Raw genomic sequence first — 17017 nt, forward strand, 5'->3', positions numbered from 1 at the left:
GAAAGTCCCATAAGCCCCCTTCCCTCTCCCTGTTCCCCACTCCACCCCTTCCCATTTCCCTGTTCTGATATTGCCCTATACTGCTACACTGAGTCTTTCCAGAACCAGGGGCCACTCCTCCGTTCTTCTTGGACGTTATTTGATGTGTGGATTATGTCTTGGGTGTTCCAAGTTTCTAGACTAATATCCACTTATTAGTGAGTGCATACCATGATTGATCTTTTGAGACTGGGTTCTCCAGCTCCATCCATTTGTCTAAGAATTTCATGAATTCATTGTTTCTAATAGCTGAGTAGTATTTCATTGTGTAAATATACCACATTTTCTGGATCCATTCCTCCATTGAGGGACATCTGGGTTCTTTCCAGCTTCTGGCTATTATAAATAGGGCTGCTATGAACATAGTGGAGCATGTGTCCTTATTACATGCTGGGGAATCCTCTGGGTATATTGCAGGGTCCTCCGGAAGTGACATGCCCAATACTGGGCTATTCTAATCTCCATTAAGGAGCTTTTCTTTTCCAAGGATTGGTAGTGCCAGTTTATGAATTTGCCAGAAGAGGTCTTTCAGATGCAACCACTATACTGTTTTAAATTCCTCAATGTTAAGGTCCTCTCAAATGTCTTTCAGTATAGTATGGATGACCAAATAAAAGCATGGCTAAAATATTACCAGAAGCTCTAAGACACCCCAAAATAAAATTGTAAGAGGCAGAGGCAGCAGACAACTCCAAGGAAACAGTGTTTCTTGGGCACAGCAGGGCAGCTGCAATATGAACTCACAGTGGTTGTGACAGCATACACATGTCCTGTGCAAGCCCAAGTCAGAGCAAATCTCACCGTGGGGCTGAAATCCCAGCTGCAGCTGCAGGACTGTCCTCTCCTGCTACCTGCTAGAAGATGGAGAGAGAATTTTAGTGGAAGACCACACATCCAGGAATACTGAGCAGCACAAGGGAGGCTGTGTGTGTGTGTGTGTGTGTGTGTGTGTGTGTGTGTGTGTGTGTTGGGGGCATTGGAGGGAAGAAAGGGAAAGAAAAATGGTGCAAGTGTATCATCTTTAAAAATAAAAAAATAATTTAAAAAGGATACAGAATTGGGTGGGTCCATCTTTGAACAGTTGCGGGGGTGGCTGAATATGATTAAAACATCTAGAAAACTTAAAGAACAAATTTTGTGTTGTGTGTGTCTTATAAAAATAATATGAATATCTGCTTTGTTTTAGAGCTGGCAGATCTGTAAAATTCACCAATGTTAAGGCAGTTGCCAAGGTTATACAGCTAAGGCAGTGTGGCAGAAAGCCTTCCTCATTTACGAAGTTACCTTCCTGTTCTAGTGTTCACAAGAAACTGTCTTTTGATCCGTCTCTAAATACTCCAGCAGTCTGCCTCCTGGAACATGGAATGTGCTCTTTGCATGCCCTGTCTCTATTCCTCTTGGTTACTACTTTTCTTTGATATTATTTATTTATTTTTGTTGATGTTTTGTCTTTGAGACAGGGTTTCTCTGTGTAGCCCTGGCTGTCCTGGAACTCACTCTGTAGACCAGGCTGGCCTCGAACTCAGAAATCCGCCTGCCTTTGCCTCCCAAGTGCTGGGATTACAGGCTTGCACCACCACTGCCCGGATTTTTTTGGTTTTTCAAGACAGGGTTTCTCTGTGTAGCCCTGGCTGTCCTGGAACTCACTCTGTAGACCAGGCTGGCCTCGAACTCAGAATCCACCCGCCTCTGCCTTCCAAGTGCTGGGATTAAAGGCGTGCACCACCATCGCCTGGCTCTTTTGCTTCTTTTTTAAAATCATTCCTATGGGCTCTGGAAAAGGAGCTCAGTGGTGGGTAGAGCACTTGTTTAGTGTGTGTAAGGCCATGGGGTTTCAGTCCTAGCACATAAAACACATAAGTCCATATGGTATATAATCAATGAAAATAAAACCTGTTTCAATGCCATGTGGAAGTCCCCGCCTTCTTCCTACTCCAGATATAACTAACAAGGAACCTGTCAGTTTAGTTCTTTCTGTATCTAGTCATGCCCATAGACTAATTGGCTGTCTCTGACTCTCTCTGATTTTTAAGGGTCTTAAGATGAAATTTGTGCCAATCCTCCTGCCTCAGCCTCCCAAGGGCTGGGATTATGGGCACACACCATCATGCCAAGCTGTCTTTTCCTTCCTGTCTCCATGGCAATAGGTACCAAACTCAGGGCCTTGAGCCCATCGGGTACTCACCTCCATCCCTAGGCCAGGCATACATTTTAAAAAGAAGCATACTTTATGATGCTTTTTGAGACAAGATATGTATGTGTAGCCTAGTCTAACCTCAAACTCAGGATAATCCTCCCGCATCAGCCTCCCAAGTGCTAGGACTGCAAGCCAGAGTTATCACACCGAGCTCTACTTAGGCTTAGACAACTTTTATTCACGTAATATTTGTGAGGAACTTTTGTCTCAAAGCACTTTGGTCTCATAGGACTGGACCAGCTCATTGATCCCAGATTTGTAGTATTCTAGTCAGCACTGCAGTGAGGAAAACATATACTGCTATGTCCAAATAGAACTAACTTTAAGAGTGATTCTCAGGTCAGTTATATATATGACTTTTTGTCTTGTTTTGTTCACCTCCATTTTGTTTTTTGAGATAGGGCCTTATATAGTCCAGGCTGATAGGGAACTTGCTATGTAGTCTGGCCTTGAATGCCTTCCTTGACCTCCTGTTTCTTCCTCTTAAACACATGACTGGAGCATGCTAACATGAGTGGCATTTGTTTGGTTGGTTTTGTACTATTAGGGATTGGATCCTGGGCCTTGTATATCTACTAGCCTAAGAGCTCTAACAGTGTGACCTATAGCCCCAGCTATAATACTCATTTTCTACACATAATATCACATTCTTCTTGTGGATTTAGGGATTTAGGGAGAGTCTCCTGGTTGGTATTCTCTTATTGGCAATCTTTTATCCCTATGCTTTTGTTGTTGTTGCTGTTGTGTTTTGAATATTGTTAGGGAAAACCCAGTATAGACTTAGATAAAAGTTACTAGGCAGAGTCATACTACCCAGATGAGATCTTAGCACTGTGGTTTGTAGTGTGTATCTTAGGGCATTTTCCCCCTAACTATTACATTATGAATCCTTGTGTCAGCCCCATAAATGTGTGATTTGAGGAATGAAGGAGGAACGTATGAGTAGAGGCACAGGGTACTGTCTGGAACAGGCCTGGTGAAGCAGGCTTGTAATGGCAAACAACCGAGGAAGCTGAGGCTGGAATAGTGCAAGCTCTGTGACCCCAGACAGCCTAGTGAGATGCGGTCTCAAAATAACCAAAACTGGGACTCGCTAGTAGCATTCACTGGTAGAATACCTGTGTCCCATGTGTGATGCCCTAGGTTAGCAGCTACGTTCCTTTCTTGCCAGTTCTGCATTAGTTTATGTGGCATCCCAATTAGAAGAAGCATGAAGTGAGAAATCCTCATGTTGTTTGTCCTAACATTGGCTAGTAGCACCCTGGCTCTATTGGTAGTGAAACCATGTTGGGTCAGGAACTTCCAGATTCAAGTAGATGCTAGGAGCAGGACATAGAGATGGACACCCCAACAAAAGTCCACAGCTTCGAGGGATATATGTAGTGGAGACAACCAATGAGGGTAGAAGTACCAGAATTTATATCCCTGCTCATCTCCAGGATTCCCCTGTTCTTTTCTGCTTTACCTTCTCATTTTTGTCTCATAATCCTCAAAGATCCCTTTAATAGCATGTGTATGGAGTGTGTTACAGTTCTATTATCTAGTTCCCTCATAATTCTTTTTATTGTCTGTCTCTCTTCAGAGTCACAGTAAAGAGCTTTGTCTTCCCTGTCTTTCCCATGCATTAAATACTTGCCAGTTATAAGTTGTGCTGTGACAAAAGCCAAGTAAAGTGAAGTGAGTACTGGGGTGATACTCAGATCAAAACAGGATACTGCTCAGTCGATTACTTGTTGGGTCCTGTACTGGTGTGCTGTCTACATCTATTTGTAGATGGACTTGTATAGCCAACTGCTGGACTGTGGGAAAGCTCAGGTGTTTTCAAGGAATGTGAAGGGCACTCTTTGGGAAAGAGGTTATGGAAAGATATGGTTGTATTTTAGTATTTAACAACCTGACGATCATTTATAGATGCACAGAAACAGAACAACAGAATTCCCCAAGGTCCATCGAAGTATTTCAGAGTCTTGTGTATTCAGCAGTACTCTCCAGGGTTTAGAGGCAGGCCCAGGTAGCTGACATGTGCTTTTTGGCCACTGCATTTGGTAACTGGGAAACCAGATTAGAATGCAAGATACACTGCAGATGAAAAGGCACCACAAATGTTGGCTAATTGTTAGAGCTTTGCCTAGCCTGCGTGCTTAAGGATGTAGATGAAGTGGAGTGTGAACTTATATGTTATGGAGTGATCACCAGTGGAAGAACCAGGGGAAGACTGGAAAAGGGAAAATAGGCACGGAAGTGAGAAGTGGCCCGAAGTGGGTTCCTCATTCTTACTGTCGAATGGAAGGAAGCCCTTTAAATGACCACAGGATGAGAATCTCTGGCTGGGGATCATGCTACATTTATATTCATAGATAGAGTTGTATTGGATATAAAGTATCCCCATAAACCCAAAACACAGCTTTTTTGTTTTTTTGAGACAGGGTTTCTCTGTTTAGACCTGGCTGTCCTGTCCTGGAACTCACTCTGTAGACCAGGCTGGCCTCGAACTCAGAAATCCACCTGCCTCTGCCTCCCAAGTGCTGGGATTAAAGACGTGAGCCACCACTGCCCGGCAAAACAAAGCTTTCAAATGAACTGTTTTATAGGCAATAGTAACCCATTCCATTTCTATAAGTACTTATTTGATACAGTAACAGGTGATGTTACTATAACAATTCTTCAAGGACTATACAGAAGGTTTTTTTTCTCTCCCTTCTTGTGTTTTTGTTAGTGTTTAACTAGTTCACTTAATCAGTTACTATTCAACCCCTAGGTAAATTTCTAATGGGTTGTTGTTTGGGGATTGAAATAAATATTATTCCCAAATCAGAATTTATATTCTTGCATTTGAGAGGTTTTCTAGTATTAAACAAGTTGACTTCATTGGGAGGGGAAGCCTGGAAAAGGCCTTCTATAGCACAAAGTAGGCTCAGTGATTTCATGAATAAGGCAGTGTGTGCCTACGGATTGTTGCTGAGTCTTCAGACCTAAATATAACTTGTTTAGAGGCCAGTTCAAACTTCACTCTCCTTTTTCTGACTGACTTACTGTATGCTTTCTCCAGACTTGGGCCATGCAAATCAGTCTTTGATGGAATTTTTCTTTTCTCATTTAAGTAAATTTTTAATTCAAATCATTTTCCTTTGAGAACATCAAATTAGTTTCCACATGCAACATTCGCCATGCTATCAAAGCTGGAGATAAATTTTACTGTTTTTCACGTATTTGAGGCAAAAATCTAGACTGACTTTACTGCCTTGATTTGGAATGTAGACTTAATTAATTTTACTCTGGTTTGTTTTCTTCTTCCTGCATGGATACATTAGATAAACTCATAACACGGTGTTTTATAAAAGGGCACTTGCATTTTGTTGCATTAATTTACACCTTGCTAGTTACTCCTGCTGCCCCTTTTGACCAGCAAGATTTTTGTGTTTCCTCTGTGTAGTTGAGAAGTCAGCCTGCAGCAGGGCATGCGCAGGAGCTTCGGTTATTTGTCAAATGAGGCAAAGAGAGTTGGTGGAAGAGTAAAGACAAAAGGAAAAAAGTTTCCCCAAGGAAAGCTCAGAGGAGCAGCGCCATTGCCGTCATCTTCGCAGCATCTTAGCTATGTGATGCTTAACCACTGTAAACCTTACGATGAATATTTTTAAATTTCTTGTCCCGCACTTGTCCTAAATGTTCTTTGAAAGGTCATCATTGCTCAAAGTTTTCAAAACATCACAGCAGGAGTCACAACTTTGAAGCTACCAAACGATCTGGCTTGATCTGTGTTCTGGAAAGATCACTCTGCTTGTCTCTAAATATTTACTGTATTGTGTTTTTAATCATATGATACATCAAAAACTGGTAAGCGTTTTGAGTTATTTCCCAGACTTTCAATCGATCTACACTGAGCATTCTTTATGGTGAACATATGTTACAGATTACAAATCTGGCAGAGAAGGGGATAGAGGCAAGAAAAGAATTTTTTAACACTCAGTTTGTCAGAGTGAACCTGGAGACTCATTTCTTAATCTAAATTGTAATGAAACCTCATTTTAGCACCTACTAACCCTCTAGTACTCAAAAGAGCTTTACTTGTGATAGAAAAGGTTCCTAGTGGAGAAGTGCTGTTTGTGTAAGTATCCAAACATGTTATCTTTGCTAACCTGGCTGTGATAGTCTATGTCTGTTGAAAATGTAAAATTCTTTAAGAACATTCATCCTGCTTGATCATATAGGTGGTAATCAACAGTCTTCAGATACTGTAGTTAAAATTTTGATTAATAAGGATTAATTTGAGTCTGGGCATATAATTTTCTTTTAATCTGACAAAGTAAACATTCATTCAGGGTGTATGAGAATCACCCTGAGCTTACGAACAACTGTTGCTTTTTGCAAGTGTTGCGTAAATGTAGCTTCCACTTCGTTTGAATTCTGTTCATTAATACTCTATTAGTTCACCAAGATATAATTATGAAGAACTAAATGAGTATAAACCTCACGCAGTGCCTTAACATTTCAGGATGCACTGAGCCGAAAGAACCGATGAAATTAATAACGTTTCAAAGCTCTACATATAGGGTCTGAATATTGGAGCACACTGTAACTGGGTCAATGTCCTGGTGATTCACTTAGGGAGTTAAGAGATGACAGTTTTATCTTCTTCACTGGACTGGCCTTCCTGCACAATTAATTAAGACCTGCTTAAAAATAGCTTCAGGATAGGGCCAGAGATGGGAAAGCCTTTACAATAATGGAACCTTAGGAGTGAATTTACTATCAGGGCTGCAGTAGCTGCTCAGCCGGGTTGGGTTAATGATTATAGCGCGTGCTGCCTTTTTTTTTTTTTTTTTTTTTTGAAAAGAACACTATAACCTCCAGACTCTCTTACTCCCTTCTCTACCCTCCTACCTACCTGTCCTCCCTGCCTTCCTTCTCAACTTCCTGCTCCTCCCCCATCTTCTTCTGTTCCTGCCTCCTCCCTCCCCCTTTCCCCTTCTTCCTTCTTTCCCTCCTTCCTCCCTCCCTCCTTCCTTCGGTCCTACCTTCCTTCCTTCCCCTCCCTCTCTTCTTTCTTTCTTTTTTTCTTTTTTCTTTCTTTTTTCTTTCTTTCTTTCTTTCTTTCTTTCTTTCTTTCTTTCTTTCTTTCTTTCTTTCTTTCTTTCTTTCTTTCTTTCTTTCTTTCTTTCTTTCTTTCTTTCTTTCTTTCTTTCTTTCTTTCCTTCCTTCCTTCCTTCCTTCCTTCCTTCCTTCCTTCCTTCCTTCCTTTCTTTCTTTTTTTCTTTCATTCACCTTACCATGTAACTTGGGCTGTCTATCCTCAAGTTTGCAGCAATCCTTCTGCCTCAGTCTCCTGAGTGCCAGAGTTACAGTTCCCGGTTGCTATCCCTGACATTATTTTCTTTTTTTTTTTTTTCACTTTTTTTTAATTTGATATATTTTTATTTACATTTCAAATGATTTCCCCTTTTCTGGCCCCCCACTCCCCGAAAGTCACATAAGCCCCCTTCCCTCCCTCTCTTCTCCCACCCACCCCTTCCCACTTCCCTGTTCTGGTTTTGCCTTATACATCTACACTGAGTCTTTCCAGAACCAGGGGCCACTCCTCCATTCTCCTTGTACCTCATTTGATGTGTGGATTATGTTTTAGGTATTCCAGTTTTCTAGGTTAATATCCACTTATTAGTGAGTGCATACCATGATTCACCTTTTGAGTCTGGGTTACCTCACTTAGTATGATGTTCTCTAGCTCCATCCATTTGCCTAAGAATTTCATGAATTCATTGTTTCTAATGGGTGAATAGTACTCCATTGTGTAGATATACCACATTTTTTGCATCCACTTTTCTGTTGAGGGATACCTGGGTTCTTTCCAACTTCTGGCAATTATAAATAGGGCTGCTATGAATAGTGGAACATGTATCCTTTTTACATGCTGGGGAATCCTCTGGATATATGCCCAAGAGTGGTTAAAGTCATTATTTTCAGTACCAAGGATCGAATGCAAGGCCTGCCAGGCAAATACTCTACCAACTAGTATAGAGCCACAGCCCTCTCTATCTTCTTGGTTATACTCTAAGGTTTCCAAGTGCTTAGGTGCTAGTTAAGAGCTGACTTTGGGGCTGGAGATGGCATTCACTTGGTAGGATGCCTAGTATGCTCGAAACCCTAGGTTTAATCCTCAGTATAGTATAAAATTGGGTGTGGTAGCATATGTCTGTGACGCCAGCACTCTATAATTTCAGTACTCAGGAAGTAGAAGCAGGAAGATTAGAAATTCAGGGTCATTCTTAGCTACATAGGAAGTTTGAGGGCTAGCCTGTTCCACATGAAAGCCTAATTTTTTAAAAAATGATTTTGTGGTAATTTGATATGCAGCTTAGGCTTTTTTTGCATTTTTCTTTTTTTGCATTTTTCTTTTTAAAAGTGTGGTACTGGGGGTTTAACCCAGGGCCTCGGGCATGCCAAACATGTGCTACCTCAGAGCTACACGTCCAGCCCCCAAACAACTCTGTGTGTGTGTGTGTGTGTGTGTGTGTGTGTGTGTGTGAGCACGTGCATGGGAAGTAGAGAACAAAAGAAAGATATCAAGTGCCATCCCCCTTTCCTTTTTGCTGTTGGCTTTGCTCCCTTTGAGACTGGACTTCACTTAGCATGAAGCTCCGTTCAGCTAGGCTGGCTCGGGTAGCTCCTGGGATCCCCTTGCTTCTGCCTCCAGTGCTAAATCTACAAGCATGCCCAGCCACAGTCAGCTCTTTTGTTTCCTTGTTTGTTTTATTATTGTTGTTTGTTTCTTTCCCCCATGAGACAGGGTTTCTCTGTATAGCCCTGGCTGTCCTAGACTCACTTTGTAGACCAGGCTATCCTTGAACTCAGAAATCCGCCTGCCTCTGCCTCCCAGAGTGCTGGGATTACAGGCGTGCGCCACCACGCCCAGCTCGCAGTCAGCTCTTTACCTGCATACTGAGGATTTACTTCACAGTTCCTCATGTTGGCAAAGCATGTACCCTACCCACTGAGATACCTACCCTATCCACAAACAATGGTAGGTTTGAAACTGAGACTTGCTATATTGTCCAAGCTGACCCAGAATCCTAGGTTCAAGTCATTGCCCTCACAAAGTAATTGAGACTTCAGGAATGTGCTGGTGCGCCTTCTTTTGCATTTTGTTCTTCAATTATAATGTGTACATATAAAAGGACACACAACACGTGTGTATTTTTAAATATACAATACATATGTATGTGTTTTTAAGAATAATTAAATCCGGTCACTTGTTACCATAGCAGGAAAAATGTCCAGCATTTCAGAGGCCTTCCTTTTGCTGCATATTCTTCACAGACTGCAGTTTTGTCTGGTAGATCCGGTCTTTCTTTATGTCATTTTCTTCCTTCTGGTTGTATTGCAGTGATTCGTATCCTAAAATTTAGGCTTGCCTGCCATTGGGTTCAGGAATAGAGCCATGCTGTTATGAGCTCTTTTATATCTGAAATCTTTCAGCATTATGTTTGTGAAATTTAAATTCATTTTTATATGATTTGATTTGATTTTGATTTTGATTTTTTTTTTTGAGACAGGGTCTTGGTATTTTACCCAGGCCATTTGCAAACTTGCTAGCCTCCTAAGTGTTAGAATCACAGACATATGCCACCAAGTCCACGCTAGTGGTGTATTTAAAAAGTAGTAATTTAAAAATCCTAGTAATTCTAAAGTTTCTGGACATCTCTCCTTTGATGTCTAAGTGGGGTGTGAAGTGTAAAACTTGCCTGACCTCTAATCTTCTGAGCTGACAAAGCCTCCCCCTACCCATTTGATGGCGTTTGTTTAGATGAGACTACATCTTTAAGGCTTCTGTGCTAGGTTAAAAAATCTTCCTTTCTCCAAGGCCGGTCCAAGGGTCTGGTCATGTGATCTCATCGGTGACATCACACTCTGACCAACCGGGAGCACTGGTGGCTCTTTAGGTGGCGTTTGTTGCTCAGAAAAGCAGAGAGAGCAGCAAGTGCCCTTCTAAAGCCCCCCAGAGTGGGCCTCCTTCTGTAAGAGCAGATGCAGACTGCCAAGGTTGGGTTTTCCTTGAGGCAGAAAAAAAGAAAACTGTGAACGAAGGTAAGCAGACTGAGCCCAGCCCAGGACTGAAGCATGCTCCGGGGAACAGGGGATCTGGAGAATTGCAAGCAGTCTGTAGTAGGATTCTAATCACTGCCTGCCCGCGTGTTAGGGCCCTGATAATTGCCTCTCTAGCAGGAGACAGACGACAAAGGAGGATGCGATGCGGTGGTGCTCATGTTACCTAGTGATGTAATAGGATTCTCTTTTTCCTGCCAGGACGCTGTTGCAGATCTTCATTTTGCCTTAAAGCTGGGGGTTGTGGAGGAGCTCGTTTGATATGTATTGTAACATTAGACAGCTATCTGATGCTTCTTAAAATCTTTCACAAAATCCCGCCCCCCCCCCCCCTTTCCGGAAAGGAGAACTCTGAAACTAAAAATCCAATGGAAGCATTAACCTGCTTTGAAGGAGTCAGTTTCTGGTTGTTTGCTGTCCTGCGTTCATGTGAGCATTTTAAGTTGAGAATGGAAACAGCTTCATTCAGCTCCCTCCTTCCCACGTACTTTTTTCTCTTTCTGCCCTTTTTCTCCCTCCAAGCATAGCAGCTTTCGTCTTCATCAGCATGCCATTGACAGGATAGGATAGGCTGGGGTGGTGATTCAGCAGACATCCATTTTACAGCCAGGTAGAAGTGAAGATAGGAAAAGGACTTTGGTTTGAGGTTTTAAGATTAACTTGCTCACCTCCTCCAAGCCACTCCAGTGACTCACCCACCCGCAGATGATTAGGACTCTGCTGAGTATTTGCTTTCAATCCTCTGAATTGCTTGTAAAAAGTGTGCTGAATTAGGCAGCCGGCAGACTTACAGTTGGTAAAACACATTCCATTTATCTCGTTCATTTAAACTTCTGCCATTAATGTGCCGCTTGCTGCATTGGGCAGGGAGATGATGGAGAAAGAGTCAGCTGAGGCCACCTTGGGCCTTTACTGAAGGCAGGTTGATTAGCAAAGAGTCTGGACGAAGTCTTTGTCCCTGCTGGATTGGCATTGCAAATGAGAGATTTGGCTGTGTGGGTCGAATGAGGGAATTACTCTGCATTCTCCCTGTGTGCATTTATATAGATTCCTCAATGCTGTTTTTACATTTTTAGTTTACTAGCAAAATATTGTTCCATCAGATGATGTTGCCAAAATATTTTAACAAGTTTATAAGCAATCCTTACCATGTGTCAGTACAACTGCTTAGTTTTAAACATCCCTTCATCCTTGCCATTTGTTGAATGCAGTTTGGATCATGTGATGTTTGCTGTCACATATGTGCTAAGGCACCGTGGGGAGCAAGAGATGGTGACGCATTTTTAAAACACCAGTTACTCAGGAGGCTGAGATTGGACAATCACTAGTTCTAGACCTGCCTGGGTAACAGCGAGACTTGATGCAAAGGGGAAAGAAAGACATTGTAGGAAGGCTATGATGAATTCAATGGAGAGAAACGAAGATCTGCGAGTCTAGAAAAGGAAGATAAAACATGCCCACACCTAAGTAGCTGTAACAGAGAAACTAAATGCCAAGCAGGCTAAGGACCACGATTAGTGAGTGCACTCGGATGTTGCTTAGTTGAAGGATCAAGGAAGGACAGGTCACTGCTAAGCCAAGCATTGTTTTCTAAATCTCTACTTGTAAATATTTAACTTTCCGACATACTGTGAAAAAGTCTCTACCAGCCCATTATATTGGAGATCAAAGCATTCTATCTACTGAAGGAAAATTTGTACATTCCAATCAGCTTAACTCTTAAAGAGGCCAGCATTTTTTCTTTCAAGTCTCCAACTGGGTAAAAAACTACCTCATAAGATTGAATGACTACCTTACGAAGTATAAGCTGGTTCTTGATGTGATACATTTGCAGAGCCTCAGAGTGTTCATCTCCTTTCCATGAACTGAACTACCTAAACTGCTCCAGGCTCCTTCCTGTCTTCTGTTCTGTAAATACTTTTTCTACTACACACTAGTTTCTGTCATTTCTTTCTTTATACTATTACTGTCTTGGAACCCTGTCCATTCATAGTGCCTTTAGTTGCTCTTTATTTGAGCCTATATCATAGAAACTTGTGAATGTGATGGATATCCCAGTAGGTGATTACATTGCACCTAAACTGTAATCATCAGATAGTTTATGGTGACGTTAAAAATGTTGGCTGTCCAATGTACTAATGTCTGTTTGCTCTTCAATACAGGGAACAAGTCATACAATGGTGGTGGAATAGGCTCTTCAAATAGAATCATGGACTTCTTAGAGGAGCCGATCCCTGGTGTAGGGACCTATGATGATTTCAACACAATTGATTGGGTGAGAGAGAAATCTCGAGACCGAGATAGGCACCGAGAGGTAAGGCAATGATGGTGGGGGAGGGGTGTTAAAGAACTAAATTTGTTGTATACTTTCCTTTTCTCAGTCCCAGAGCTGATGGAATCTGAATTGTATTGGCAATTGTATTGGCTCCTTTCCTTTCTCTCTCTCTCTCTCTCTCTCTCTCTCTCTCTCTCTCTCTCTCTTTCTTTCTTAATTTTTCATCTTTTTTGAGATAAGTCTTACTCTGAAGTTTAGGCTGATATGAAACTCACTGATGTAGCACATACTGACCTCACACTCCTGCATACCCTTTTGCCTCCCCAGTGCTTCATTAACAGACGAGAGCTACCATACCTGGCTTCATTTTGTAAGGTGTTTCTATTTTTATCCTTGGTTTGAAAAGTTGTGCCTAATGATTTCTCTTCCTGTAGAAAGCTGTTGAAAGGGACATTGACAGTTTGGAAATACCGAGCATGCCTCAGCATAGGTGAAAAGGAATGTTCAAGGTTCTTTTCTCCCATCTCTTGAAGCAAGGTCTCTAAAACCAAGCAAAGTAAATGGGCCTCTTTCAAAGGAATAAATAACCAAATTACCCCAGCCCTATACTGTACTGAAGACTCTGGGTTCACCTCTGTGTGATTATAGCTTTTGTAAAACCATAAATCCAAAGTAAATTCAAACACTCAGTACCAACAAAAACCACAAGACTGATCAAAGTTGTATCCAACACGTTAATTTAATGTGAGAGGTATTTTTAGAGCGATGGAGTAGGTTGTATAAATTTGACAAAAGAATTTCATCACCTCTCTTCTCACAGTACTGGGAAATTTTCTCAGAGCCATGTGCTAAGATTCTTTGATTCTTTTATTATTGTTGTTGTCTATTGTCTTATTGAGACTTTATTCAGGCTAGCCTAGAACTCACTGGGTTGATAATCTAAACTGGCTAGAACTCTTGATCCTTTCTCAGATTCTGCCAAGTATTCTTACCAACACATGAAACCCAGAATGAAGTTGCCCCAGGTACAGGTTTTGAAAGTTCCTTTTTTTTGGGGGGGGGGGAGGAGATGCATTACTAGTAATTGAATCCAGGGCTTTGCAAAGGCTAGGCAGTATTCTGGAGGTAAGGCATAACTTAAACCCTTTTTGATTTGGAAACAGGCTTTCACTGTTAAGTTGGCCTTGAACTTGTACATAGGTTTAGCCTAAGCATCCCAACTGATTTCACTTTGTTCTTCCCTCCCCCTCCCTCTTTCCCTCTCCCTCTCCCTCTCCCTCTCCCTCCCCCCCCTCTCTCTGTCTGTCTATCTCGACAGGGTTTCTTTGTGTATCATCCCTGGCTGTCCTGGAAATTGCTCTGTAGGCTGGCCTCAAACTCAGAGATCTGCCTGCTTCTGCATACAGAGTGCTGAGACTAAATGTGTCCACTACCACCACCAGGCTCAGTTTTCTTTCTTTATATTTTGTGTCTTTTTTTTTAAATCTTGGAATTCAGTGTAATGGAATGGTGTGTGTGTGTGTGTGTGTGTGTGTGTGTGTGTATAGGTGTACAGGCATGCATTCACATGTCAAAATATGTAATAAAGTTCCTTTTGATATTTTATAATTTGTTACTCTTTGTGATGTTGCTGCAGATGAAGGTGGGATAAATCAATTTTCAGGATAAGAAATAGTGGTTTAAAGAAGGGAAGTACCAGTAAGAACACTGGCAGAGTATTGGTCTCAAAAATATGGCCATGAGCCAGCAAGCTGGCTAAGTGTACAGAAGTGCTGGGTGCAAAGTCTGATGATTTAATTCTACTCTGTGGAACCCACTTGATGGGAGAGAACAGACTTCAGTGAATTGTTCCCTGACCGGTTCCCAAATGCTTGCTTTTTCTCTCTCTCTCTGTCTCTTTCTCTCAATATAAAAACTTAAAGCTAAACTAAAACACAATAAAAATATGAACACCCTGGCTTTAAATTGACAATGGTAAGACCTAAACACTCAAGCTTTGTATTCGTGCTGTTATGTTGTGCTCATCTCTGAAACCTAAGGAGCCATGCACCAATACCACTTAGTACCTGGGGTGACAAATCACAGCCCAGGAGTACCTTCAAGTTGGCACTCAGCTCTGCCACTCTTTGTTTATTCCTACAAAACAATCTTCACTGCGAATCAACTCTTCTTGTGACAGCTGTTATCTAGTGTACAAAAGAGGTCTGCAATCCACAGGTTGATGATATGAAGTGGGGTATACCTTGGACATTACAATGAATTGGTGGAGTTCAATAACATTCTTGGTAAATTGGTTCAGCTCTCAATTGTTTTCTATTCCCAGATAGTTTATATTTTTCTGCTGAACAATTTGGAGATGAAGGAAAGATATGTTTCGAGTGTACCAATGTTTTCTTTTATTTTTTTTCTTAGATTACCAACAAAAGCAAAGAGTCAACATGGGCCTTAATTCACAGTGTGAGCGATGCTTTTTCGGGTTGGTTGTTAATGCTCCTTATTGGCCTCTTATCAGGTATGGTAAACTAGAGAGTTTTTAAATTTAGTTTCCATCCCAACCAGTTTCCCTTCCCTCCTCTCCTCCCAGTCCCTCTCCCCCTACCTCCCTCTCTTTACCTCTCCTCCATTTCTCTTCAGAAAAGAGGAGGTCTCGCGTGGATCTCAACCTGCCTTGCATATCAAGTTGGAGTAAGACTAGGCTCCTCTTCTCCTATTGAGCTAGAGGGTTCAAAGGCAGGCAGTGGAGTCAGACACAGCCCCTGCTCCCACTGTGAGGAGTCCCACATGAAGACCAAGCTACACACTGTATCATGTGTGTAGAGGGTCAGCCCCATGCAGCCTTCCCGGTCGGTGTTTCAGTCCCTATGAGCCCTGATGAGCCTGAGTTAGTGGAATCTCTGAGTTTTCTTGTGGGGTCGCTGACCTACCTGGCTCTTACAATTCTTGCTTTAGTAGTTTTTAAATGTAGTGCTCCAGAATTGGAAAGTGCCATTTCTGAATTGAGGCAGGTGCCTCCTGTCTGAAATGAAATTGCTGCTGAATGAATTGCATCACACTGTCCTATCTGTAAATGAGTTCTAGCACACACACCTGTACCTGCTTCCTCAAATCAAAGAAGAAACACCTCTAGGCTCGGTTTATCTGCTGTACAATGTCATGATGGTTTTAAGGTAGAAGCCAGCTCCAGTATCTTCCTGCTTTTTTGGAACAGCCCTTTTGTTGGTGACACAACTTTTTGGCACATTCTGTGTGGGGTTTAGGAGATGCAGTGATAGCTTCCTGAGACGTTTTGGTGTTGTTTCTAAAATAAACATTTAAAAAATAATTGCATAGACTAAAGGTTGACAGTCTTTTCTTTTTCATTACATGGGTTAGATGATCCTAAATATTTTAGAAGTTATGAGTTAAATGATCTCCGTAGTATCTAGGCCATTCTGTTATTGTTCTACAAAAGTAGCTGTATACCATAGGTACACAAATCAGTCTGGCTGTTACTGGGACATCTTTACTGACAGACGTAAATGGTGGACCAGACTTGGCTCTCACATTGTAGTTTGCCAGAACATGGTTGAGGGTACTCAGCTGTACCTTCTGGCTCTTCCAGGAGAGAGAGGACAGTTTGGAGCTGGTTAATAATAGATTTTATAGTCTATAATGCCAAATATTGTAGACAAAAAACCAGAAGGAGCATAGAGGAGGAAAGGTTATACATTTGGTGATTAGAAACAATTCAGCGTTCTAAAAGAAACCTTGGCTATGTGTTGGGAGCCAGATCTCAAGTGTTGATAGTCATTGGAAAGAAAGAAAAGGGCAAAGCATTGGAATGGTAGGCAAGGATAAGACACGGCACTATTCTTTGGGGGTGGGGAAGGTTAATAAAATCTATAGCTAGAGAAGAAAGAGCCATTTGTAAAAAGGAGGAGATGTAGAAATAAAGAAGACAGGACTGAAGATAGTAGTGTAAAATACAACATGCACATATGTAACAGCCAGAGGATAGAGCAAAACACATAACTAGAAGGCCTTGTTATTTTTGTGAAGCCAGGCAGTCCATGTAATAAAAGTTGGAACAGAAATCTCACGGTTGGAGTAGCCAAAAGTAGCTGTTGGAAAATGCTGGATTTGACTAGAGCATTCAAGTAGGCGGGAACACTTGCAGTGCTTACCAAAACATACACATAACGTGGCCTTTCTCACCCGATGGAATGTAGGCACAATATCCTCAACTGTTTAATGTGTTTCTTGTCAGAGACTTTTTCCCTCTTATACACACAGGGCATTTTGTTTTCAAATGTTGGAGACCCATAACAGAGACAGTGTGTCTGAGTGTAACAGTCTGGGGATTCAGGGGCTGTGAGTTTTATAACACCTTTACCGATTTTCCTAAAGCATGATTCTGGGCCATTTACTTG

The 17017-nt window shown here is 41.7% G+C and overlaps 1 protein-coding gene across 3 annotated transcripts in view; it reads left to right on the forward strand.

Annotated features, from left to right (window-relative positions):
• The window catches only part of Clcn5 (chloride voltage-gated channel 5), a 167740-nt gene that overhangs the window by 123850 nt on the left and 26873 nt on the right, over positions 1-17017 (forward strand). For all 3 annotated transcript variants that reach the window (XM_052170816.1, XM_052170815.1, XM_052170817.1), the window contains 2 exons: positions 12496-12647; positions 15021-15120. In XM_052170816.1, coding sequence (XP_052026776.1) covers positions 12496-12647; positions 15021-15120 — 252 coding nt within the window. The remainder of the gene's footprint in view (positions 1-12495; positions 12648-15020; positions 15121-17017) is intronic.

This window comes from Apodemus sylvaticus, chromosome X (assembly GCF_947179515.1).
Source record: "Apodemus sylvaticus chromosome X, mApoSyl1.1, whole genome shotgun sequence".
NCBI classification, from domain to species: domain Eukaryota; kingdom Metazoa; phylum Chordata; class Mammalia; order Rodentia; family Muridae; genus Apodemus; species Apodemus sylvaticus.